This window comes from Panicum virgatum, chromosome 4K, assembly GCF_016808335.1.
Source record: "Panicum virgatum strain AP13 chromosome 4K, P.virgatum_v5, whole genome shotgun sequence".
In the NCBI taxonomy this organism is placed as follows: Eukaryota; Viridiplantae; Streptophyta; class Magnoliopsida; order Poales; family Poaceae; genus Panicum; species Panicum virgatum.
In genome coordinates this window covers 10899072-10923600 of record NC_053139.1, presented here as the reverse complement: position 1 = coordinate 10923600, position 24529 = coordinate 10899072, and the positions used below count along the sequence as shown (strand labels likewise).

Sequence of the window (24529 nt, the reverse complement as noted above, 5' to 3'; positions counted from 1 at the left end):
CTGGGCCGTACTTTTCATCCAAATTGAGCCCAAACAAAGTAAGGGCCCACTCTGTTCCCGGAACTTGTACGGCCTCATCCCCTCTCCCTCTCGAAAGAAACTCAAAAAAAAAAAAACTTGAGACGAGCCGACATCGAAACAAAACTTAGACCAACGCGAAGCTGTTGCTGTTGTGTAGTAGTACCCGGCGTATCGTCTGTCGTTGCCCTCCCGAGTCCCGCGATAGTTATGGATAGGGATGCAAGCGGGGCGGCAGGCGCCGCGATCAATTTTGCGGAGCAACGCGGCAGCCTGCATGCCGCCGCATCATTTATGCGGTGTATTGCGGCAGCCCGCGTGCTTCCCGTCACATCAGTTTGGCAGAGCGACGCGACAACCCACAGCTCAAGTTGGCATTTAGCTATTCTTTTGGTTTTTTAATATGACAAAAACTCTATTTCCAGTAGCAAGTTCAGGTAATCAGAAACGTTGTAAATTATTCATTGGTTCAGAACTTCGGACCATACACCTTTCTGCAGATTCAGCTCAAACGAATTACAGAAAAATGTACAATCAATTTCCACTCGGTTCCTCTTGATGCTTCTCCATTCATAGACCATGCATTTGCTTCTTTCAAAAATCAAGCTCATCCCAGATGTATCCTTATTGAGCTTTTTGGGATTACCAGAAACTGAAAATTTGAATCCACAACGGTACAGCCATGCTGTTTGTAAACATATTACAAAGAGTGCCGTTTGAACTACTAGTAATCTCATGAGAGATATTTTAGCACTGTTAATAGACTATATGCTCCTACGTGTAGTATCAAATCATAAGCAACTGGCCACCAAAGAGATGATGAACTTTTTGAACTCTCCTTTGTGACATCAATCACCTAGCTGCAATCTGAAGAAAAAAGGCATTCAGATTGTAACATTCAGCATGATCAGTCAGTTTAAGGAAAACCTACTTGCAAGCAACATACATCCTCCAGATACTGACTCACAAGGAGCACCAGAAAACAATTCAGAGATAGGCAAATCTTTCTGAACTATCATAAATATTTCATAAATAAAATGATTTGTAACTCAATATTTTACTAGCTACCACTAGAATACAGACAGACTGAACACAAAAGACTGAACACCAGTATATTCAGAGATTATGTAGACACGTATTATAAACACCAGTACCTTGTAGTAAGATCAGAGTAAAAATATTGCAGTTCAATGCTCATGGGTCTACGACTCCTAAATCATCCTCGTCATCCTTTTCATCTCCAATTAAGTATCCAGCTATTTCATCATGGGTGATATTACAGTCTGAAATAATTGAAATGGATTAGGCAAGGAGTAAACATATTAGCACACACGGAAGACATCACAATACATATAGTAGACCAAACACACCCTTCCCCCTGATCCAATCTTGGAGACAAATCAATGCTTCCACTGTCTTGCTAGTCAACCTACTTCTATAGGCACTGATAACTTTCTCTCCACTAGAAAATGCCGATTCCGATGCTACCGTTGATGCTGGAACAGCTAGCATATCTCGTGCCATACGTGCAAGTATGGGATATGTAGTGCAAGAAGTCTTCCAATATTGCAGAATGTCAAAAGGAGCATTTGTAGGGACTGTTTCTGCTTCCAAATACTTGTCGAGTTCACTCACCCTTCTCATTTGGCTCAAGTTCTGGTGTAAGCTCCAATCTGCCCAAGGGTTGCTTCTATCAACATTGGTTTCAACACTACCAACCGAATTTGCATGATCTTGAGTACAGTCACTTGATTGTGAGTTATATTCATCGAAGAGATCTCGAAATGTCCTCTCAACTATAGGGAAGTATTGTGATGTTTCACCAAAACATTTGCTTAGACGAAACTTAAGAAATCCCAACTTAAATCTAGGGTCCAAGATGACTGGAACACATATTTGCAAGAAGCATATATCCCAGTATTTCTGAAGTTTTTCTTTCATCTTATGTATCATGGCTGCAATCATAACATCTGCATTTGAGGACTCCTTTTCCAACAATAGCTTGACCTCCCAAAACTGATCAAAAATACAGCTTGCAGTAGGATAGTTGGAACCCGAGAGTACTTCAGTAGCATCACAAAATGTCTTCAAGATGTCACAAAGCTTTTTGGCCATCTTCCATTCCTCAACTAAAGGCTCATGCACATACTGACTGTCCTCACGGGTTAGAGCTTCAAATGCACTCTCATATTCCAAAGCACACTTGAGCATGTGATAAGTGGAATTCCACCGCGTCGGAACATCAAGTGGCGGTCGTTTATCACAAGATATCCCCACTTCTTTAATCATCTTCTCGAAGCTTTGCTTACGTCCTTGTGAGCTCTTCACATACTTTGCACTGTCTCTAATACTTGTGACAGCATTGCTCATGGCCAGCAAACCTTCTTGAACTATCAGATTTAAGATGTGGGCGGTACATCGGCAATGAAACATTGTGCCTTTACTTGGCAGCAAACACTTGGCTACTAGGTTTTCTCTCAAAGTGCTCACAAAGTTGTTGTTTACAGAAGCATTATCTAGGGTGATTGAAAAGACCTTATCTTTGATGCTCCGCTCATTCAAGCACTTCAGCATTGCATTAAACAAATTTCTGCCATCATGAGGTGTTTCTACAGTACCAAACTTTATAACCATTTTATGAAGTTTCCAATTTCTTATAAAATGACAGGTAACACACAAGTAGCCTAAGGTTTGCTTGGACGTCCATAAATCTTCAGTGAGTGATACTCTAGAAGTTGAACTTTTCAACACCTCGAGTAATTCAGACTTCCCTTTCTCATATGTACCCATGCAATATGACTTGATTGTGGTTCTTGAAATATGTTCGAAGCATGGATTAAGACTGTTCACAAAACTCCTGAACCTTGGATACTCAACAAGGCTAAAAGGTAGTGAATGGACAACAATTAGATAAGCTAATTCTTGCCAAGATTTTTCCTGATCAAATTTCCAGTCTTTTAATGATGCACTGAGTGAGGATAGATCATCAGAGTTCATTTGATTGAGCATTTGATCCACCCTTGCTTTTGCCTCACAAGTACGCAAATGCTTAAGGCAAGTGCTTGTGCCAACTTCACGTGCGACTTTGATTATTTTTTGGCAATGCATACACTGAGCTTCAGCAATTGAGTCACCATCATATATAGCATCAAAATCTTTCCATATTTTACAATGTGAAAAAAGAGAAGATGTGCCAAGAGCGTTTTAGAAATTACCATGGAGGGGCTTCCCTAATGTCCAGCAGTGGCAGTAGTGGCAGCTGTGGAGGAGCCTTGGTGTGCAGGTCGTAGCACCTTTACCCTCTTGCCAAACTCAGATATGTCCTTTTGTTTCTTGTGGAGGAGCATGTTCTCCTTGATCTTGCGCCCCCTGCAACCCAAATTCAGTATACATTGTTTACAGCAACAAATCAGCGCTCTGTTTTCATAATGGATCCACAAATCGGATGCAAAGCAAGGTACGTAACAAGGCTGGAACAAGAACAACAAGAAAAACCCGCCTCACCTTCGCGTGATGTGGTCGGTGTCGTCGGCGCCGAGGCCCGAGCCAGGGTGTACGAATGCCCTGTCGTGCACGTTAGCGCTATAGAGCCCCGCCGTCTAGAATCATACGCGAGCACCCCAGATTGGATCAGCCGGATCGAAAGAGCAAGAGGAGCAAATGGGGAAAAGGGAGACACAAGGAGCATGGAAGTATGGAATGAAGATCTTGACCTTGCCTCTGTCCAAGGAGACAAGGGCAGGGTCTCCTTGGTCGGGCGTGAGCACGACATCGGAGTGCGGGTGGACGGGCTCCTTGCAGCTGTCCACCGCGGCTGAGGGAGCTTCGGCGGCACTCATGGTGGAAGTCCGCGAGGTCGAGCAGGACCGGATGGCGCCGCCGCCGGGAGGAAGAGGCGCGCGTGGAGGCGGCCAGGACGGGCGGGTCAAGCAGCGAGCCAGCGACTGGACGGCAGCGGAGGCGGCACCTCTTCCTGAGATTCCCGATCCCTACTCCTCTCCGTGACTCCATTTCTTGCGGGCTTTGCGGCGCCGCTGGGCCCCGTTGGGCCGCCGCATAACGCCGCTTAAACTATGCGGGCCCAATTGAGGCATTAAACAGGCTCGCGGCGTGGGCTTGCGGCAAAGCCCGTCCCGCTTGCATCCCTAATCATGGAGATGGAGAGAAAGGCGGCGGCTCCCGCTGCTATAGTTGGCCAAACGGGCCGGCACGGGCCCGGTTCGAAAAAGCACGGCACTGACCCGGCCCGGCCTGTTACCCCGCGGGCCCGTGTCGTGCCCGTGCCAGAGGCCGGGCCGTGCCTGGGCCGCGATCTCGGCCCGCGGCACAGCACGGGGAGGCACGGCCTCGACCCGTTTGGCACGACGGCGGCCCGTCTGGCCCGGCGCCATTCTCCCCCACGCGCCCCCTTGGACCGTTGGATCTGCCCGTTTGGGGCGATCTGACCGTTGGGGGGAGGGCTATATAAGGCCCGGCACCGGCTGTTCCCCCCTCCTAACCCTAACCCTAATCATTTCTCTCCCTCCGCCGGCCGCCGCTTGTCTCGCTCTCGCACTCTCGCCTCTCAGTCTCTCACCCTCTCGTCCTCTCCTCTCCTCTTCCCGAGCTCTGGTGAGTAGCTCGGAGCCCCAGAGGGTGAAGGCCGGGGTGCGGGGCCGGCACTAGCAGACGGAACGACCATCTAGACCCATCGTCTCGATCTTGCACAGACGATGTAGCATCCTCTTCTCGTTGTCATCCTCCTCGCCGTCGCCGCCGCCAAACTCTGGTGCTCCGGATCTCGCGTAAGTAAGGATGGATCTAAACATCCGAATTCTTAGAACAAATTTGATATTTTAAAATAGATATGCTTAAAATTTTATGCTAATCTTTTTTTATATTATCAAGCATATTATTACACATAAGAATAAAATTTTGTATAAATTTGTTTATGTATTATTTGCTCCCTACAATTAAAAAGGTGAAAAAAGATTTGTATCCGTATCCGATCCGTATTCGAATTTTTATATCTATTATTTGAGAATATATATGATAAATTTGAGGTTTAGTTTTTATGAATCTTTACAAGATCAATGTTAAATACAAGGCTATGAATTTACATAGTAAATTCTATATCTTATTTGTCCATAATCGAAGAAAAATGACCAAAAATCTGACATTCGAATAGACATCCGAATCCATCCATACGCGTAAGTACCTCTATCCTTTCATCTCGCTCTCGCACAGACGCTCTCGGGCTCTCGATCTCTCACTTTCCTCACATTTTTCTGTAGATGTAGATGAGATCCGTCGAGGAACCAGGGCCGGGGGGCTAGATCCGTGCTTCATCAACTTCGCCGGTGTACCTGGTGCTCCGGCTACAAAGGTGAGTCTCTTACCCTAACCCTAGATGACTAGATCTATGTTCTTTCCTTAACCCAGGTCTTGATCTGTGCAGCTGTTGAGGAACCAGGTCACTGGCGAGTGACGATGGCCGGATCTAACGACGAGACGGTGGAGCTCGGTGTGACCGAGAACGAGGAGCGGCGATTGTGCGGGATGGCCGGAGATGATGACGAGGATGACTTGCGCGAGGACCATGATGCATTGTTCGGCCCTGGTGCTGATGACCCCATCAACATCGACGATGATGGCCCTGCTGTACCTGCCTGCGGCGGTGCACCCCCCCCCCCAGACGGTAACAGCGCCAAGCGCTCACGTCCCTCTACCTCTCCTGTTTGGGATGATTTCGAGAAGATGTTCAAAACCACAGCTGATGGAAAGACCGTCAGGTATGGAGCTAGGTGCCTACATTGCTCTAAGATCTACTCTGGTTTTTCTAGTGGTGCCACTGGTCATCTTTCATGCCACATTGCCTCTTGTGTTAAGAGGCGTGAAAAAACTCGCATGTCTCAGTCTCAAATCTCTTTTAATCCTGATGGTAGTATGCGTACTTGGGATTACTGTCCTCTGGTTGCTCGTACTCAACTGGTTAGATTGATTGGTAGACTTGATGTTCCTATCTCTATGGGTGAATCTGAGGCTTTTAAAGAGTTTATTAAAACTGCTCACAATCCTAAATATGCTAGAGTGTCTAGGCAAACCACCACTAGAGACATACAGAAGTACGTCACTGATTGCAAGGCTAAACTTGTTGAGACTTTTGGTACTTCTGTTAATTGTGTGTGTCTAACCTCTGACATTTGGTCTGGTAATGCCAAAGAGGATTACCTCAGTGTTGTTGCTCACTACATAAACTCTGACTGGCAATTAGAGAAGAGGGTTCTTGGTCTAGTTCTTATTGATGTGTCCCACAATGGACAAAATATTGCTGACCGTGTAGCATCTGTTCTTGCTGATTATGGTTTGACTGATAAGGTGTTTGCTGTTACTTTAGACAATGCATCATCTAATGCTTCAGCCATGCTAAAATTGAAACCTATCATTTCTCACTACCTTGGTTTTGATGTTACTGATGAACCAGAGTATGCATCATGTAATGACATTGCATCATCTTCTATTAATTCTATGTTCTTGCATCAGCGTTGTGCATGTCATATTCTCAATCTGATTGTCAAGGAAGCCTTAACTACTCTCAAGCATTTGCTAGAAACATTTAGAACTGCAATATCATTCTTAAATTCATCTAATCAAAGAATTGCAGCATATAAAAGTTACTGCATTGCAACTGGTGTTAGGCCTAGAAAGTTTCAGCTAGACATGGAGGTTAGGTGGAATTCTACCTACCTAATGCTTAAACATTTGTTTCCTCATAAGTCCCCTTTCACTACTTTCATCCAAGCTCAGTATCCTAGGCCTGAAGGTGAGCCATTTTTGTTAACTGATGAGCATTGGATGATTGCATAAAAAGTTTTATCATTTCTTGAGCTGTTTTATGATTCAACAGTTACATTGTCTAGTGTGTACTATCCTACAACTCCACTTATGATTCATTATCTTGTTAAGATTGTTCTGCACCTAAAAAATTATGCTAATGATATACACATCAGATCTGTGGTGCAACCTATGATAGACAAATATAATAAGTACTGGAGGGACATACCTTTGTTGTACTCTTTTCATTCATCTTGGACCCCAGAGCTAAAATGAAAGGTTTTACTAGGGTGCTTAGAAGGTTAGGTGGTCTCACCAGTACTGATTATTCTACTTATTTGGTTGGCACTAGAGCTAGATTTACTGATGTTATCGTCATAAATTAACAGGATTAATTTATGGGCCGAAAGCAAGATGGGCTTAAAGCAGAAGATGAGGAAGGCTTGTAAATCGGCTCCTGCATGAGCATCTGGGCCATATTGGCCATGTATCCTTAGATTTAGTTCGAGATTAGAGATAGAGATCAATCGGGACAAGATTAGTTTAGATTGTTTTCCAAGTCTCCAGACTATAAATATGTATCCTTTGTTATTCATGAAGGAGAGCGTCATAACGTCTCGCAAACAACAACTCTCGGCGTATCGCCACCCCTAATCCTAGGGTTTCATCCAAGTAAGTGCCATGCTGCCCTGATCGCTTCTTGCGATCAGGGCAGCGTAGTTCTTGCTTTTACCTTGGTATTACTCGTACTGAAGCATTTTTTATGGCGAGTAATGCTAGTTATCCTGATGTTCGTAGCATGGCTTTTAGTAGATCTGTTATGCTTCGTTGCTTATCATCTACGAATATCACGTTGTCTCTGTGCTGTCACGTTTCAATCTTATGCTAGTTCTTGTCGCATAGAATTAGTCGCGCAAAGGCAACATCCTGCTTCTTTTATGTTTAGTAGATATAATCTGTTATGGTTTGCTCTTATACTAGGAGTTGGCGTAATATCTGTTAGGTTAGGCCTTGCAAACGGATTGGACGATCCGGTGGCATAGTAGATGCTTTATCTTAGCCTTAATAGGGATTGTTCCGGGAATCGGCTCTTGCTAGTTCTTAGGCCTCTGTTTTGGGTTTTGGTACAGTTGTCTGTTACGTTCATTAGGCCGTAGGATGTTCCGATCTAGCAGTGAAGCTTTTACCATCGTGGATTGGATTAGCTAGATTTAATCGAAGCAGTTTCACAGTTATTTACTTTATTCATCGACATCTGAATAGTTACAAATCCAATATGACACCGGGACTCGATCGGCTCTTTAAAGCCGATGCAAGAGTCGTCCCGGGGAGCCGACCACGGCTCGGACTTACGTTTACACGTGTCTTTGTATGCAGGAAATTGTTCGGAGCACGTCTGCACCCTCCTAATCGGGTATAGGTCAGGTGGCACGCCCGGTTTTCCACAAAACCTCCGGGCGCGTGACGGAATTGCGGGCCGTCGACGAGGGAGCAGTGCCTGTCAGTGCCCCAGCAACCTCCCGGCTCTTCGTGTTGCCCGTCGCTACTCGCCGGTGGGTTTCGACCGACAACACATTCTGGCACGCCCGGTGGGACCACCCTTCTCGGCAACAACGTCCACTACAACAATGACCGGAGCTCAAGATCAAGAACCTGCTCCCAAGCCCGTCACGTATGAAGAGCTCTCTCCTGAACACAAGAAGAAGTATGACGAGATCAAAGCTCTGCTGGAAGCCGATCTCATCGGCTCTTTTGAGAGGACCCGCAACCATGGCATCAGGTGGAAGGTGTTCTCCCCTGAAGGCGCTCTCAACAACGTGGACCTATCTGTACCATCAGAGGAGCGCACCAGGGCCTTGCGTCAGGAGATGAGCTACATGGTGGCCCATTCGCTTCATCGGCATTCTCAGAGCCTGATGAACAAGCTTGAGCGTATGGCGCACCGCGTCATCCAGGAGATAATCAAGAACCAGTACTCTCCATCGGGACCAACCTTGGGGAGTCACATAGAAGAAGCCGCACTGCATTCTAGGCCACAATTGATGTTCTCATTTGCGGCCCCAAGACCACAAAATTCGCCGATCTACGTCATTCACAAGATCGGCGGCGATCCTGGAGAAGGCCAATTCCTCACCGAGCCACCCAAGGAGATCCCGCACGGTTACACGTGCGCCTACATCCCTGACAGCGTCAATCCAACACGCTCGATGCAGGTGGTCAGCCCAGGAGCTTCTAGAGTAGACGCAGAGAAACAAGGATGGCTGGCAAAGTACGCTACTGGGCCGAGTGCTGAGCCATCGGCCCCAGGAGTTCTTAGTGTGGAGCAGGTCAGTGCAATACTGAGAGATCAGTTTGGTATCCTGCCCAAGAGGAAAGCGGTCGGCTATTCCAAGCCGTACCCAAGTGATTATGACTTGATCCCGTTGCCGCCCAAGTATCGGCTTCCTGAGTTTACTAAGTTCAACGGGTTAGAAGGAGCCAGCTCCATAGAGCATGTGAGCCGATACTTAACGCGGCTTGGGATGATCTCAGTGTCAGATCCTCTGAGGGTCTAGTTCTTCGGCCAGTCCCTTACAGGCCCAGCTTTTGGATGGTATGCATCACTGGCTCCGGATTCGATTCGGACTTAGAGGCAGCTTGAAGATCAATTCCATACCCAGTACCATTCGGAGGCTGCTGAAGCTGGAATTGCCGACCTCGCCCAGGTCAGGCAAAAGCGAGGAGAGACTGTGTCGGAGTACGTACAGCGCTTCAGAGAAGTCAAGAACCGATGCTACTCGTCGCGCATCACAGAGAAGGAGGCAGTCGATCCGGCTGTCCTCGGGCTTGCTAAGCCGATCAAGGATGCGGCTTTCCAGTTGGAGTTCGCATCTCTGGCACACCTGGTACAGAAGCTTATGGCATACGAGCATTATCATCCTGAGCTGTACCAGAACAAGTTCAAGCGCCATGTAAACATGGCCCAGGCAGAAGAATCTGATGACTCTGGTGAAGAGCAAGAAGTGGCCGTGGCAGAGTGGACTCGGAGTTCAAATCCTATCCCGTGCAAGTGGATCAAGTAGCAGGGGCTTGTGAAGGGCTTCGACTTCGACGTGACCAAAGCAGAGCAGATATTTGACCTGCTCCTCAAAGAAAAATAGCTGAAGCTCCCAGAAAATCACAAGCTACCGACGGCACAAGAGCTGCAGGGGAGGCTGTACTACAAGTGGCACCACTCGTTTACTCACGCGACGGGTGAATGCAAGCAGCTGCGTCATCAGATCCAATCGGCTATCGAGCAAGGCCGATTAATCCTGGCTCAACACACTATGAAGGTGGACACAAAGCCCTTCCTACAAGCTAATGTGGTGGAGCTGTCAGACTTCAGATCCAAGGGCCAGGATCTGGCATTCCAGATCAACATGGTGGGACCCATGCGCCGCCATGACAAGCAGAGGAGAGAGGCCGCTTCTGGCAAACGGCCGCAGAATGAACGCAGGTTGGAACAGCAGCATGTGACTGAAGAGCAGGTGCGTCACATCCGCAATCAGCTTCCAGCTTCTAATCGGCTTCTGGAAAAGTACCAGTACCAGTACAAGTTGCGTCACCGATACGAATCGGAGGAGGACAAGTACGAGCATCGCACAGGAAGGACACTGGGGAGACGCCAGGCTATACGCGACCACTGGCACTGCCCGTTCTTCAGGTATTGTTGGAATTCCGGCATGAGCCGATTGCCTACTATAGATGATTGCTTGGAGTGCAGGCCTCAAGGACGCCAGCAGGACGAGACATCGGTGTTCCGGCTCTTGGGTCCCAGAACACGTCAAGATGACCATGTGAGGCGCCCACCCAGGGGTGATTCTGAGCCAGAAGAAGAAGACAGGTACCATCGCCCACGGTGGTGTCCTGACGGGCTCAATCGCTCGCAGAAGCGCAGGGTGCAGCGCTTGCGCAGTTTGGAAGAGGCAGAAGCAAAGTACCTCGACGTGCTGAGGAAGGCGCGTCCGGATCTCGCGGAACAAGTCAGGCGACCGCGAAGGGAGGAGAGGTGCCCTCCGAGAAAAGAGTGGCGCCCCAAGCAGACAAAAGTCGATGACAAGCCATCGGCTGATGTGAACATGGTGTCCGTACTCCCGTCGGAGTTTCGAGCACCCCAACCGGAGGAATTGGCTATCGCGCAGCTGGATCTCGGCCCACGGCCAATCATTTTCGAGAAGCCCAAGGAGAAGAGCTACAAGCACCTGAAGGGGTTATATCTCAAGGGCTTCATCAATGGCAAGCATGTGAACAGGATGTTGGTCGACACTGGTGCCGCAGTCAACCTGATGCCATACTCTGTGCTGCGCCGATTGGGTCGTTCTTCTGCCAATCTGATCAAGACCAATGTGATGCTTAATGAATTTAATGGACAGCCATCAGAGGCGATGGGGGTTCTTAACGTGGAACTGACAGTGGGCCGCAAGACGATCCCGACTTCGTTCTTCATCGTTAACAGCAAGAGTACATACACAGTGCTGCTTGGGAGGGACTGGATTCATGCCAACTGTTGTATCCCTTCCACAATGCATCAGTACCTCGTCCAATGGGATGGCGATGAAGTAGAAGTGGTCCCTGCAGACGATTCCAGCGAGGTCTCGCTCGCAGATATGAACGCCTGGGATGCGGAAGGACAAGAGCCGATCTCAGGGATCGCCCTGGAAGACTGTGATCGGATCGAGGCGACAAAAAACGGACTGAGGCTGGTCTTATCCACTGGCCTCACAGAATAGATGCATCCTGGCATGCCACGGGGTGTAATAGAAATAGAGAGGCCGGTCCCAGCGATCGGCCCCAAAAAATAGAAAAATTCTGTTTAGGTTCGGAATTGTTACATCATGTACACACGATGGCCTGCTTTGGCAGTTGGCTACTCATCGACTATTTGGTTTCGAATGATGATGGAATTATGGAAGCGGCTAGCCCGTGCGATTGGCCAAATAATTTTTCTTCTCATCTCCCTTGTGGATAACGAAGACTCGCTTGCGTTCGCAGCTAATTTTTCAGACGACGGCAAACTCGGATACGGGTTCACGTCAGCTGATGACTTGGAAGAGGTTGACATCGGTCCTGGGGATAAGCCACGGCCGACATTTATCAGCAAGAAGTTGATCCGGCTTTGCGAGAGGAGATGATTGCGTTACTGAAGGAATACCGGGATTGCTTTGCATGGGACTACACCGAGATGCCCGGACTGGATAGAAGCATAGTCGAGCATCGGCTCCCGCTCAAGAAAGGGTTTCGGCCGTTTCAGCAACGAGCACGTCAGATGAAGGCCGAAGTCCTAGAAGAAGTTAAGAAAGAGGTGGAGAAGATGCTGGATGCTGGGTTCATCAGGCCGTGCCGGTATGCAGAATGGATCTCTAGCGTAGTACCGGTACAAAAGAAGGATGGCCGATGGCGTGTTTGCATCGATTTTAGAGATCTCAACAGAGCAACACCAAAGGACGAATATCCGATGCCTGTTGCAGAAACACTGATCAACGCGGCTGCTGGCCACAAAATGATGAGCTTTATGGATGGCAATGCTGGTTACAACCAGATCTTCATGGCCCCAGAAGACGTGAACAAGACTGCGTTCAGAGTACCAGGCACAGTCGGCTTGTTCGAGTACTTGGTTATGACCTTTGGACTGAAAAATGCCGGTGCAACGTACCAGCGTGCCATGAATTATATTTTTCATGATCTCATCGGCAAACTGATAGAGATCTATATTGATGATGTTGTGGTCAAGTCCAAATCGGCTAGGGGGCATCTAGAAGATCTGCGTTAAGTTTTAGAGCGGACACGGAGGTTTGGGCTCAAAATGAACCCAAAGAAGTGCGCTTTCGGTGTGACGGCCGGTCAGTTTCTGGGATTCTTGGTGCATGAACGGGGAATTGAGATCGGTCTAAAGAGTCAAGAAGCTGTGAAGACGATGAAGCCACCTACTGCAAAGAAGGAGTTACAGAAACTCATCGGTAAAATTAACTTTGTCAGGCGATTTATTTCTAATCTGTCTGGACGCATTGAGCCATTTATGGGTTTAGTGAAGATCAAATCCGATGATGAGTTTCGCTGGGGGGCAGAACAGCAACAAGCTTTCGATGAAATCAAGGAATATTTGTCAAAGCCTCTAGTGTTGGTTCCTCCTCAGCAAGATAGGCCGTTCTACATGTACCTATCCGTGGGTGACACTTCCATTGCTTCGGTGCTAGTCCAGAAGCATGATGGCCAAGAGAGGGTGGTTTTCTACCTCAGCAGATGCATGTTAGACGCCGAGACCAGGTATCCTGAAATCGAGAAGCTTTGCCTTTGCTTATACTTTACATGTACAAAGCTTCGTCATATTTTGCTCTCGGCGGAAACAATTGTCATATGCAAATCGGATGTCATAAAGCACATGCTGTCGGCTCCTGTCCTGAAATGCCGACTTGGAAAATGGATGTTTGCATTGTCAGAGTTCGATATCTGGTATCAGCCTGCAAAAGCAGTCAAAGGAAAAGCACTGGCGGATCTTGTTGCAGACAGGATCAGCACCGATATTGCTGTATTATTTATTCGTGCTTGGGCTATGTTCTTTGACGGATCGGCTTGTGATGATGGGTGCGGTGTGGGAATTCTGCTGGTGTCGCCTCGTGGGGCGACTTACTCCTTTTTCATCAGAATGACTGCTCCATGCACCAATAATTTGGTGGAATATGAAGCCGTTCGCAAAGGGATGGAATTGCTACTCGAAGCTGGGGCAGAAGCAGTGGAAATTTTTGGGAATTCAAAGTTGGTGATTTCTCAGCTCACGGAGGAATATAGATGTGAGAGCGAGGCTCTTTTCCCAGTATGGATGCAATGCCGTGAGTTGATGTCACAATTTAGGTACATCAATTTCCACTGGATACGCAGGACTCTGAACAATGAAGCCAATGATTTGGCACAGATGGCTTCCGGGTACAGGGAAGCAGCCGATGGAGTAGACGTGGAGGTTCAGTTTCTAGAACCCGGAGACTGGAGAGCCGATATCTTCAATTACTTGAAGGATTCGGCTCGGGGGGCACCCAGAAGGATAAGACTCAAGGCTATGAAGTATGTTCTGATAGGGGATGACATGTTCTACAGGACCTTGGAAGGACTACTGCTTAAATGTCTGGGACCTTCAGAGTCAAATCGGCTCTTGCATGAGGTTCATGAAGGAGCCTGCGGTACTCACCAATTGGCTCATAAGATGAAGTGGCTGATTAGGCAGTCGGGTTATTACTGGCCCACTATGCTTGAAGATTGTTTCAAATATTATAAGGGATGTCAAGCATGTCAGAGGTTTGGGAAGATTCAGATAGTGGCAGCGTCAGTGATGAATCCTATCATCAAACCATGGCCATTCAGAGGTTGGGGCATGGACATGATTGGACAGATCAACCCGTCGTCTAGCAAGGGTCACCAATGGGTCTTAGCTGCCACAGATTATTTCACAAAGTGGGTAGAGGCAGTGCCCATGAGGTCAGTAGCATCAAAAGATGTGATCAGCTTTGTCAAAGAACACATCATCCACAGATTTGGGATCCCTCAGACCATTACGACCGATGGAGGATCGGTCTTTATATCAGAGGAATTCAGAAAGTTTGCCGATGACATGGGGATTAAGCTAATCAGATCATCTCCATATTATGCCCAAGCTAATGGATAGGCTGAAGCGTCCAACCAGAGCCTTATCAAGCTCATAAAGAGAAAGATCGATGAATATCCTAGGCGCTGGCATGAGGTGTTATCAGAAGCTTTGTGGGCATATCGTATTTCGTGTCATGGGTCCACCAAGATGTCGCCGTACCATCTAATCTACGGCCAGGACGCTGTGCTATCATGGGAGATCACGACCGGATCAAGACGTGTTGAGTTTCAGAATGATCTATCTGCCGAACAGTATGCAGCCTTGATGAACGATAATGTGGAGGACCTGACAGAGCTAAGGCTTTGGTCGCTGGAAAAGATCAAGGAGAATAAGGCTAAAGTTGCCCGTGCATACAACAAGAAGGTCAAGCCTAAAGATTTCCAAGTCGGAGATTTGATTTGGGAGGCGGTATTGCCATTGGGAACTAAAGACAAAAAATTTGGTAAATGGTCTCCAACTTGGCACGGGCCGTACAAGGTTGATCAAGTTTTGCCTGGAAACGCGTACATGCTCGAGGAATTGGACGGCGTCAAGTTTTTTGTTGCTGTCAACGGTCAACATCTCAAGAAGTATTTCCCGTGCATGTGGGAAGGTGACTAACCAGAGCCGATGAGATCCATCTGGCTGCAGTGAGATAGGCCAACACGTTGAGTTGGCCATTAAAAAAAAGAAGAAGAAATAGGCCAACACGTTGAGTAGGCCAGTAAAAAAAATCAAATCATGACAGGCCAACACTTTGAGTTGGCCGGTAAAAAAAAGAGAAAGAGAAGATAGGCCAACACGTTGAGTTGGCCGACAAAAAAAAAATATATGAGAAGCGAACAGCCGATGTGTAACCATCGACTTAAGATGTTTTTAAACAAGCGCAAGTTTCAGGATAACAGGCAGTACTAATTGTCTCTTGAGCCTATCTACTGGTTCAGGAACTCTTCTATGGCATGGATGGCTCCAGTTCGGACGACGTCTGCTCGTGCTACAATCGCTTCGTCATCTTTGTCATTGCCTGTAACTATCTGCCGACTCAAGGTGCTGATTTCTACAAACTCTACTTGTATCTGCTCGGCTATTTCCTGGCTTTCTTGTTTGGAGTTTGCAATAGAGGTTTTCTCGGCCTGGATGAGTTCCTTGGTGGTGCAGACCTTTTCTTCGAGCTCCGCCAGTTCTTTCTTCAGGAGGTCGAGTCGATTCATGTTGGTGGATACGTCAGCTTTGATATCTAGAGTTGCCTTCTTCTGGTTGAGAGCCTTGCACTTTTGGGTAATGTCAGCTTTCAGATAAGCTTGAGAGCGACGTGCTTCCATCCTTTGTTGTGCTTTACTGACTTCTATCCAAAAGAATGGGAGGTTGCTGGCTGACCAGAGCTTGATTTGCAATGGCTCCGGAAGTTGGGGTTCTATTTACTCGAAGATGTTCTTTATTTTGCTGGAGTCGTCAACCAGAGCAGTGATTGGAGCAGATAGAAGGTCCTTAATGAGTTGAAGCTGATGTGTCAAGTTAGCCGATTGCTGTAGAGATGATGTTTCTACTCCAGGGACAGTCAGACCCATTAATGCAGGGTCAAAGGAAAGCAAACCTGAAATGTCAAAGCTCTATGGGCATATCTAGAGTTAGAACAAGATGCATTTATGAAGCTATCGGCTGGTTCAGAATTGGTTTTGGAATGTTACCTGTTCTGAAGAAGAGGTGTTGGACGGTTCAAGAGCAACTGTCCTGTTAGAGCTGGTGTTGATGCCAAGAACATCTGCTGCATCGGCTTGTTCTTCGTTTGTCTCCACCAGTGTATCAGGAGTAGCAGTCATCCCATGTTGTACTTGGCTTTCTGCGTTGGGGATGTCTTCTGCTGCATCCTGAAGATGGAATTATAGTCAACCAGGGTACATATGTATGAAATAAAGAAAAGTTCTTGAATGATGAGTTACCTGGTTGGTGTTGGACTCTGATGGACTTGGAGAAGATGATACTGGTTTCTTGACGACGCGTCTCGTGATCATCTTCCTTTTCTTGGTCAAGACTTGGGGGGCAACACTTGCAGAAGTGTGTCTTCGCTTGGAAGCCGACTGAAGTAAGTCTGGCTGAACAGTCATTATCACTTTCTTCATTGGTGGTGATCCTTTGCAAAAGAGTACATCAGGAGCAGTTGGAAGAAAGTGGAATGGCTCCCCAGTGCTGGTCATAGGTTCTGAACCGTCTTGTTGCTGCAAACAGGGTGAGTTAGAATTAGACACATGCAAAGGATGGAGGACGTAGAAGGATGAATGCGTAAATTCAGTACCTCTTCCTCGGGGATTACGTATTCAGGATCGATTTGCTGCAGTCGAGGACCTAGAGCTTTTCTGAAGACATGAGTTTTCCACATGTTCCACCAAGTATCAAAGCCGATTGATGAGGAGGTGAAAGACAAATCGGCTGGTATTGGAATGTGGAGATTGTCAAACATGTTATAGCATCTTGAGCTAGTGAGACCATCAGGCAGATCGGCTCTGCTCTCCACCAAGTGGTGAATATGGAAGTGGGGAGGGACCTGTCCTAGGCCAAATTGCCGAGCTGCTATGACTGGCTGGTAAGATTCATAGCCTGGCTTGATAATTCTATTAGAAGTGCCGATGCCAACAGGAAGGAAGCCAGGTCGAATCATCAAAGAATATAGATGCCGAGTGCTATCGTCATCGGCAAAGTTATCTAATCTGAAGGCAGTTGGGTTCTCAAAGGATTCAGATTCAGTAAAAGGGAAATATAGGGGATTATCTAGTCCTTTGTAGAAGACTCTGAACCAGTTTGCTGCATCTGCTGAATTCAGTTTACTGCTAGGGAGACTGAATAAAGCTTGGCCATAACTAGTACATCTAATTGGTTTGCCATTCTCATCAGGGAAGGAGTTCTGGGTCAGGCCTTGGAAGTTGGGGATATAGTGCTGGAAGTACAGTTGTGCCCACAACTGAATAAACCACCAAGGGCCTCCAGTCCTCAGTTTCTTGTGGTTAAGCAAGTTAGATGTCATCAAATGGAGATATCTGTTTGTTTCTCCGAGAAAATGTTTGCCTAGGCCGGTGTGATTACCATGGGTCAGGTGGTAGGCCAAGGGGAGATAGTTCTTAGTTGGAGCTAAAGAAGGACCATATAAGATGAAGTGCTCTAGCCAAAGATTCAAGAAGGCTGTGTGTTCCTTCTCAGTCACTGGACCTTTTGTTTTCATGTGCTGATTCATGTAAGTACCCCAGTTTGTGCAGTTAACTTTGGAAGAAAGTTTGAAGGGGACTTCTGCCATTTTGTGAGCAGTAGGATTGGGAGACCTAATGTCTAGTCCAGTAATTATGGTAACATCCAGCAGAGTAGGGGTCATGGGTCCATGACCAAAAAGGAAACAATTCAGAGCATCAGACCAGAAATAGCCGATGGTTTTCAGAAGATTTTCATCTTTGTCAAGAGGTGATAGTGATAAACTAAGTGCATCGGCTATGTTCAAATCCTGCCATAAGGGCATGTGAGCCTTTGCTACTCTGCTGTACCATGTAATCCAGCTTTCAGGTGGATTAGGCCAGGCTCTTAAGCAGTCGGCCCAAAGGTTCAAATCGATGTTTTGACTCACAAAAGGAATCCTATTTGCTTCGCAAGAGATCAAATCTATGGGATTTTCATGGGTTTGTGGGCCAAGACAGAAAGATTTTGGATTGGAAGGATGCGACAAAAGGATGTTTGACACCTGAAGTTCAGAAATTCAGAAATATGCGTATGGTGTCATGTTTCGGGGTTTCAGTTTCAGAGACTTGGTAAGCTGAAGAAAATTAAAGGTTTAGGCCGAATATTACCTTCAGGCCGTGGGTTGCCGCATCATCAGAGCTTGTTGTCAGAACTGCAGAATCCGCCATAGTCCAAGATCTGTTGGCTTAAGGTTTGGTTGTTGTGGGTTCTGATTCGGATCCCGGCTGCTTGGAGAGTTCTTTGCTCGAATTTGTAGAGCTTGGTTTTTGAATTGCGCTCGGATTCGAGAGTTCATCGAGTTCGGTTTAGGCTGGAAGTGTTATTCTTCTGCGGGTTGCTTCTAGTTTGAATTCCGTCGGCTCTTGGATATTTATGGAAACCTGATGCGTTGCCATCGGCTTTTTGGAAGGTAAATGAAGACACACGAAATTGGGGAAACTCGATTTCATTAAAAAAAAGTTCATTACAAAGAAAGCCGATTTTTTACAAAGGAATTAATCCTTCGGCTTTGTGATCCTACCCCTACACCTACATCTACCAGTCGTAGGTGTCTGAATGCCTACGACGCTTCGGGCTTCGCGACGGTGCGTCTCCGCCATCGTCGCCTTCATCATTGCCGTCGTCGCTGCTGCTGCTGCCGTCGTCCTCGGCACTGTTGCTGCTTCGCCCACCGCTGCCGCTGCTTTCTTCTTCGCTTCCCTCCGTGGGGGCTTGGAGGAATTGGTGGGGGTTCCCTCCGTGTCATCATTGCCCTCACGCAGGATCTCTTCAGAGGAGTCGGCTCCTTCCCAGGAGAAGGCATCATCTTCGCTGCTCTCCAGTTCCTCTTGGAACAGGAACTGGAGGTCTTCCTCTCCTTCAGTCATGGGTTCGTCCTCCTCGGAGGCGACCCCAAAGTCGAACTCCTCTGCATCCCAGTGCAGAGGAGCCAGCGCCTCGTAGGCTGCTGTTGGGTCCCATTCGGGAGTCGGCTCTCGGCTCTCTGAGATAGGATCAATGGAGGAGGTGGAAAGTGAAGAAGAGGAAGAGGGAGAAGAGGAAGAAGGGGAATCTCCAAAGGAGTTGGAGCCGGAGGAAGAAGAGATGGCCATGGCTGGTGAAGGATTGGGGTTTCTGTGCTTCTGGCTTTAAGAGGAAGAAGGAGTTCGCTGTGAAGAAGAGCCAATTCGGAGTGAGATTAAATAGCGAAAAGATGGAAGATGGATTGGCAGTTTTCACGTTCTACGAGGAGCCAGTTGCAGAGACGTTGCGTCTTCCTTGGTGGTAGCAGTGTGTTTAATGAGCATTAACGGGAAGATGAAGCGACAGATTGGTTTTGGAACTATCATTGCCAAAACCAGGGGGCATGTGTTATCGCCATAAATTAACAAGATTAATTTATGGGCCGAAAGCAAGATGGGCTTAAAGCAGAAGATGAGGAAGGCTTGTAAATCGGCTCCTGCGTGAGCATCTGGGCCATATTGGCCATGTATCCTTAGATTTAGTTCGAGATTAGAGATAGAGTCCAATCGGGACAAGATTAGTTTAGATTGTTTTCCAAGTCTCCGGACTATAAATATGTATCATTTGTTATTCATGAAGGAGAGCGTCATCGCGTCTCGCAAACAACAACTCTCGGCGTATCGCCACCCCTAATTCTAGGGTTTCATCCAAGTAAGTGCCATGCTGCCCTGATTGCTTCTTGCGATCAGGGCAGCGTAGTTCTTACTTTTACCTTGGTATTACTTACTGAAGCGTTTTTTATGGCGAGTAATGCTAGTTATCCCGATGTTCGTAGCATGGCTTTTAGTAGATCTGTTATGCTTCGTTGCTTATCATCTACGAATATCACGTTGTCTCTGTGCTGTCACGTTTCAATCTTATGCTAGTTCTTGTCGCATAGAATTAGTCGCGCAAAGGCAACATCCTGCTTCTTTTATGTTTAGTAGATCTAATATGTTATGGTTTGTTCTTATACTAGGAGTTGGCGTAATATCTGCTAGGTTAGGCCTTGCAAACGGATTGGATGATCCGGTGGCATAGTAGACGCTTTATCTTAGCCTTGATAGGGATTGTTCCGGGAATCGGCTCTTGCTAGTTCTTAGGCCTCTGTTTTGGGTTTTGGTGCAGTTGTCTATTACGTTCATTAGGCCTAATCACGTGTAGGATGTTCCGATCTAACAGTGAAGCTTTTACCATCGTGGATTGGATTAGCTAGATTTAATCGAAGCAGTTTCACAGTTATTTACTTTATTCATCGACATCTGGATAGTTACAGATCCAATCTGACACCGGGACTCGATCGGCTCTTTAAAGCCGATGCAAGAGTCGTCCCGGGGAGCCGACCATGGCTCGGACTTACGTTTACACGTGTCTTTGTATGCAGGAAACTGTTCGGAGCACGTCTGCACCCTCCTGATCAGGTATAGGTCAGGTGGCACGCCCGGTTTTCCACAAAACCTCCGGGCGTGTGACAGAATTGCGGGCCGTCGACGAGGGAGTAGTGCCTGCCAGCGCCCCAGCAACCTCCCCGCTCTTCGTGTTGCCCGTCGCTACTCGCCGGTGGGTTTCGACCGACAACAGTGTACAATAAGTATGAAGAGAAATATGGTGCTGTTAGGTTGAGGAGGACTGACCCTTCTGTCCTGTCTGGTAAGTCAAGATCTGCTTGGGATGAAATATATGATGATGATGGTGCTGCTAGTTTGGTTTCTGGTAGCTTGCCTGGTACTCTTAACATGTCTAGAGATACATCTGCTACCTCTCTGCTGCATGCGGTAAGGTCATCAGCTTCAGCTTCCAATGCTTCTGAACTTGTGTCCTACTTGGACTGTGACACTGTCAACCACCTAACTTATGACTTCAACATCTTGAACTGGTGGCATCAGCACAAACTTACATACCCAGTACTCTCAATCATGGCTAAAGATATCTTAACTGTTCCTGTTTCTACCATATCTTCAGAATCCACTTTTAGTATGACTGGCAGGATCATCGAGGAGCGAAAAAAGAATCTAAAGCCTGAAATGGTGGAGATGCTGACCTGCATCAAGAACTGGGAGGCTGCAGAAGCAAGGCTGCAACAGAATATGGAAGACAAGAAGCTTGAACAAGCTTTTGAAGAACCTTATCTTGATTAGTGATCATTCATGTAATGGGCTGTAATATTTAGGACTTATGGACACTCTAGAACTTTAAGTATTTGACTGTGATGTAATGAACATTATTGGAGCTTGGCTATACTCTTTTTCCCTCTCTAGAGTTTCTCACAAGGGTGAGTTTTATCTAGAGAGGTTTTTAATGAGGCAGCCATTGCACAAGCTTCTAATAAAATTTATCTTTTGTTAGATCTTGTGCTGAGTTTTCTGAATTAAATTATGTTCTTGTTTGAATTTACTACAAATTCTGAGTTGAATGGGTGTTTTTGGCACTACCGTGCTAGTGCAGGCCCGGGCACTAATGTGCCCCTTGGCACGGCATGACCCGGTAACTAATAGCCGTGTCATGCTAGTGCCTGGCATCTGGCACGGCGGCACTAACAGGCACGGCACAATTAATCAACCGTGCCACTTAGTGCCGTGCTGTCGTGCCCGTGCCGTTTAGTGGCGGGCCGGCCCGTTTGGCCAACTATACCCGCTGCCACGAAGAGGAGCGCGGAGGCACTGGTATGAAAGAATCGGAGGAGACCCTAACTCCGCTACCGTAGCAGCTGCTTCCGCCGCCGTCGCAGACGGACGCGCCCCGTGTCGGATCTACAAGAAGCGAGCCGCAACGATCACACGGCGGAGAACCACCGCTCGGCGCGGAAGGGCGTGGTGCGCGTGAGGAAGAGGACGGCGTCGACCGCCTCAGCCACCTCCACGCCGACATCCTCGGCCACATCATCTCCCTCCTCCCCACCAAGGACGGCGCCCGCACCCAGGCGCTCTCCTCCCGGTGGCGCGGCGTCTGGCGCTCCGCCCCGCTCAACCTCGACCACCGCGACCTCCAGTGGCCCCGCTACGACGACCAGCGCGTCGCCGCCCTCACCTCCCATATCCTCGCCTCCCACCCGGGTACCGCCGCCTCTCCGTCGGCGTCGCCCACCTCCGCCGCCGGCCCGCCGTCGTCGACGCCTGGCTCCGCTCCCCGGCGCTCGACGGCCTCCAGGAGCTCGAGTTCGACATCGGGGGGCTCTACGTGCTCCCGGCGAACCTCCCGCTGCAGGCCTCCGCCTTGTTCCGGTTCTCGGCCACCCTCCGCGTCGCCACCATCGCCAAGTGCCGCGTCCCGGACCCGGACGACGACGCCGCGCTCTTCTTCCCACGGCTCCGGCAGCTCGGCCTTGAGGACGTCGTCATCTCCGAGGGCTCGCTGCACGGGATCATCGCAGGCTGCCCCGTGCTCGAGTCCCTGCTCATCACCGGTTGGTCTCGCTTCCGCTGCGTACGCATCAACTCCACTACCCTCGTGAGCCTCGGCTTGCGCGTTCACACCGGGGAACTCATCATCGAGCACGCGCCGTTGCTTGAGAGGCTGCTCCAGCTTGAGTTTCGTATCGCCACGCATCTGTCGGTGATCTCGGCGCCCAAACTGGAGACCGTGGGCTGCCTTTGCGATCTTGATTTCTACTCCAAATTGAAATCTGAGGCCGCAGAACTTCAGGTAACCGTAGCATTCTCGATCTCTTTGCCTCCACGAGGTGTATGTTCTTGCTGTATTTCCACGTGGAGAGAAATTAAATTTCATATGATTTGCAATGTCATGTTTTGTGTTTGGTGAAGGAATTGAGCGCCGTTAGCTTGGTTACAGTGGTGGGCAGCGTCAGGAGTTTGGCTATCAATATTCCTTTTCTTAGCATTGATATGTTCGTCGACTTGATGAGATGCTTTCCTCGCTTGGAGAAGCTGTACATCCAGGTAAAACAATGCTCCATTGGCAGTTGATGGTGTCAACTACTAGTTAGCTTCGACTCTTCCTTCATAAACTTACAATTCTGTCAATCCTTTATCTGTAAGTTTTTTTTTTTATTTCTATCACTTTTATTTCAGACGCGGAATGTGTCGGGGCACAATAGTTTGTGGCACGATGATGTTATCAAAAGCCTCGACATCCGTCTGAAGACGGTTGCGTTGAGAAAGTATCAAGGCCTGGGCCTCCACGCGGACACCCTCGACCTACGGCGCCCCTGGCAATTTCCTTTGAACTCCATGCTGCCAGACACGGTTTGCATTGATGTTGTTCTGCTACTTCTCTGGCACATGTGGAAAGCGCGCAACGCAAAAATCTTTGATCATGTGAACTCTTCTCCTCTTGACATCATCCGTCGCGTGCTGAAAGATATGGACTTGTGGAGCTGCAGGTTTCGGCGTCTTCACCAGGATCTTCAGTCCTGGCGCTCCTGGCTGGCGTCCGTTACCAACTAATTGTTCCATCTCACGTTAGCTTTTCCCTCTCACTCCTCCTGGAGTGACCCATGTAATCTCCCCTCGGTATGCCGAGGCTGACCATGTACACTACGATGTGTGTTCCGATCAATGAAAGTAGGTGGGGATCCCCCCCCCCTCCCACCCCCTGAAGTTGTTCGAAAAAAAAAAGAAAGTATCAAGGCACCACATCACAATTTAACCTTGCAACATTCTTTGTGCTGCGTGCCAAAATGCTGGAGTTGATGATAGTTGAGGGTCGCCACTGTGGCACGAAGAAGTTTATTAGAGAGCATCGTAGATGGCTTCCGTTGGAGGAAAGAGCTTCAAGGGGCGCTCAGTTTAACTTCACAAGTAGTAGATGCGACCACTTTATTCCTCATATTAGTCATGTTCGTGATTTATCCAGGACTGATATCTTTAAATGTGATTCAGATTGTACCCTTTGAGTAAGCTGTTCTTGCCAATTTTATCTCGTGTCAAGTCCAAACTAGTTTTTTTTTTCTCTTGTTTAATGATGTAATAATATTGAGACTGGCCTATGACCTGAAATTCAAGAATGGGTCTTGTTTGATACTTGTGGTTTTACAGTTTACACAAATGATAACAGAAGGTAGTAATTTATTGGAAAATTTTCAATTTACGCCCTCGACCTATTATACAAGTTCGATTTTTCTAGTGATCCTGAAAACACAATTGCTATTTTGAATTGCATCCCAAAGCTGCCTCCCAAAGCTGCCATCTCATTACATGATTGATTATAAATTTATAATAAAGTTAAAATTGCTGCCTCATACATGTGTGTGTCACTTGACTTACAGCTGTGCCTATCACGTTTTTGTGCTGTTTCGGTTTGATTATAAGTCTTGTGTTTTCTTGTTGAATGAGGATATCCTATGACCTGAAAGTCTGAAACTATAGAGTTATGCTTCTTGCTAATATTTTTGGGGATTGCAGC

The 24529-nt window shown here is 47.7% G+C and overlaps 2 protein-coding genes across 2 annotated transcripts; one reads left to right on the top strand and one right to left on the bottom strand.

Annotated features, from left to right (window-relative positions):
• Window positions 1-870: 870 nt before the first annotated feature.
• LOC120701874 (zinc finger BED domain-containing protein RICESLEEPER 2-like) lies at window positions 871-2388 on the bottom strand. Its single transcript, XM_039985682.1, has 2 exons — window positions 1654-2388; window positions 871-885 (listed from the first exon to the last, which is right to left on the bottom strand). The coding sequence occupies exons 1-2, from the start codon at window positions 2386-2388 to the stop codon at window positions 871-873; spliced, it is 750 nt and encodes a 249-aa protein (XP_039841616.1).
• Window positions 2389-5487: 3099 nt separating this feature from the next.
• On the top strand, window positions 5488-24147 carry LOC120701873. Its single transcript, XM_039985681.1, has 8 exons — window positions 5488-5789; window positions 6087-6163; window positions 6272-6493; window positions 6662-6820; window positions 21993-22810; window positions 22930-23064; window positions 23197-23293; window positions 23755-24147. Exons 1-8 carry the CDS (start codon window positions 5488-5490, stop codon window positions 24018-24020), a joined length of 2076 nt encoding a protein of 691 aa, XP_039841615.1. The 3' UTR covers window positions 24021-24147.
• The last annotated feature ends 382 nt before the right edge of the window (window positions 24148-24529 follow it).

Coding starts and splice junctions, on each gene's coding strand:
- LOC120701873 (XM_039985681.1), top strand. CDS start 5,488: ATGGCCGGATCTAACGACGAGACGGTGGAGCTCGGTGTGACCGAGAAC. Junction 23,065..23,196: donor TGGAGAAGCTGTACATCCAG/GTAAAACAATGC, acceptor CTTTTATTTCAG/ACGCGGAATGTGTCGGGGCA. Junction 23,294..23,754: donor TGCGTTGAGAAAGTATCAAG/GCCTGGGCCTCC, acceptor GAAAGTATCAAG/GCACCACATCACAATTTAAC.
- LOC120701874 (XM_039985682.1), bottom strand. CDS start 2,388: ATGAGCAATGCTGTCACAAGTATTAGAGACAGTGCAAAGTATGTGAAG.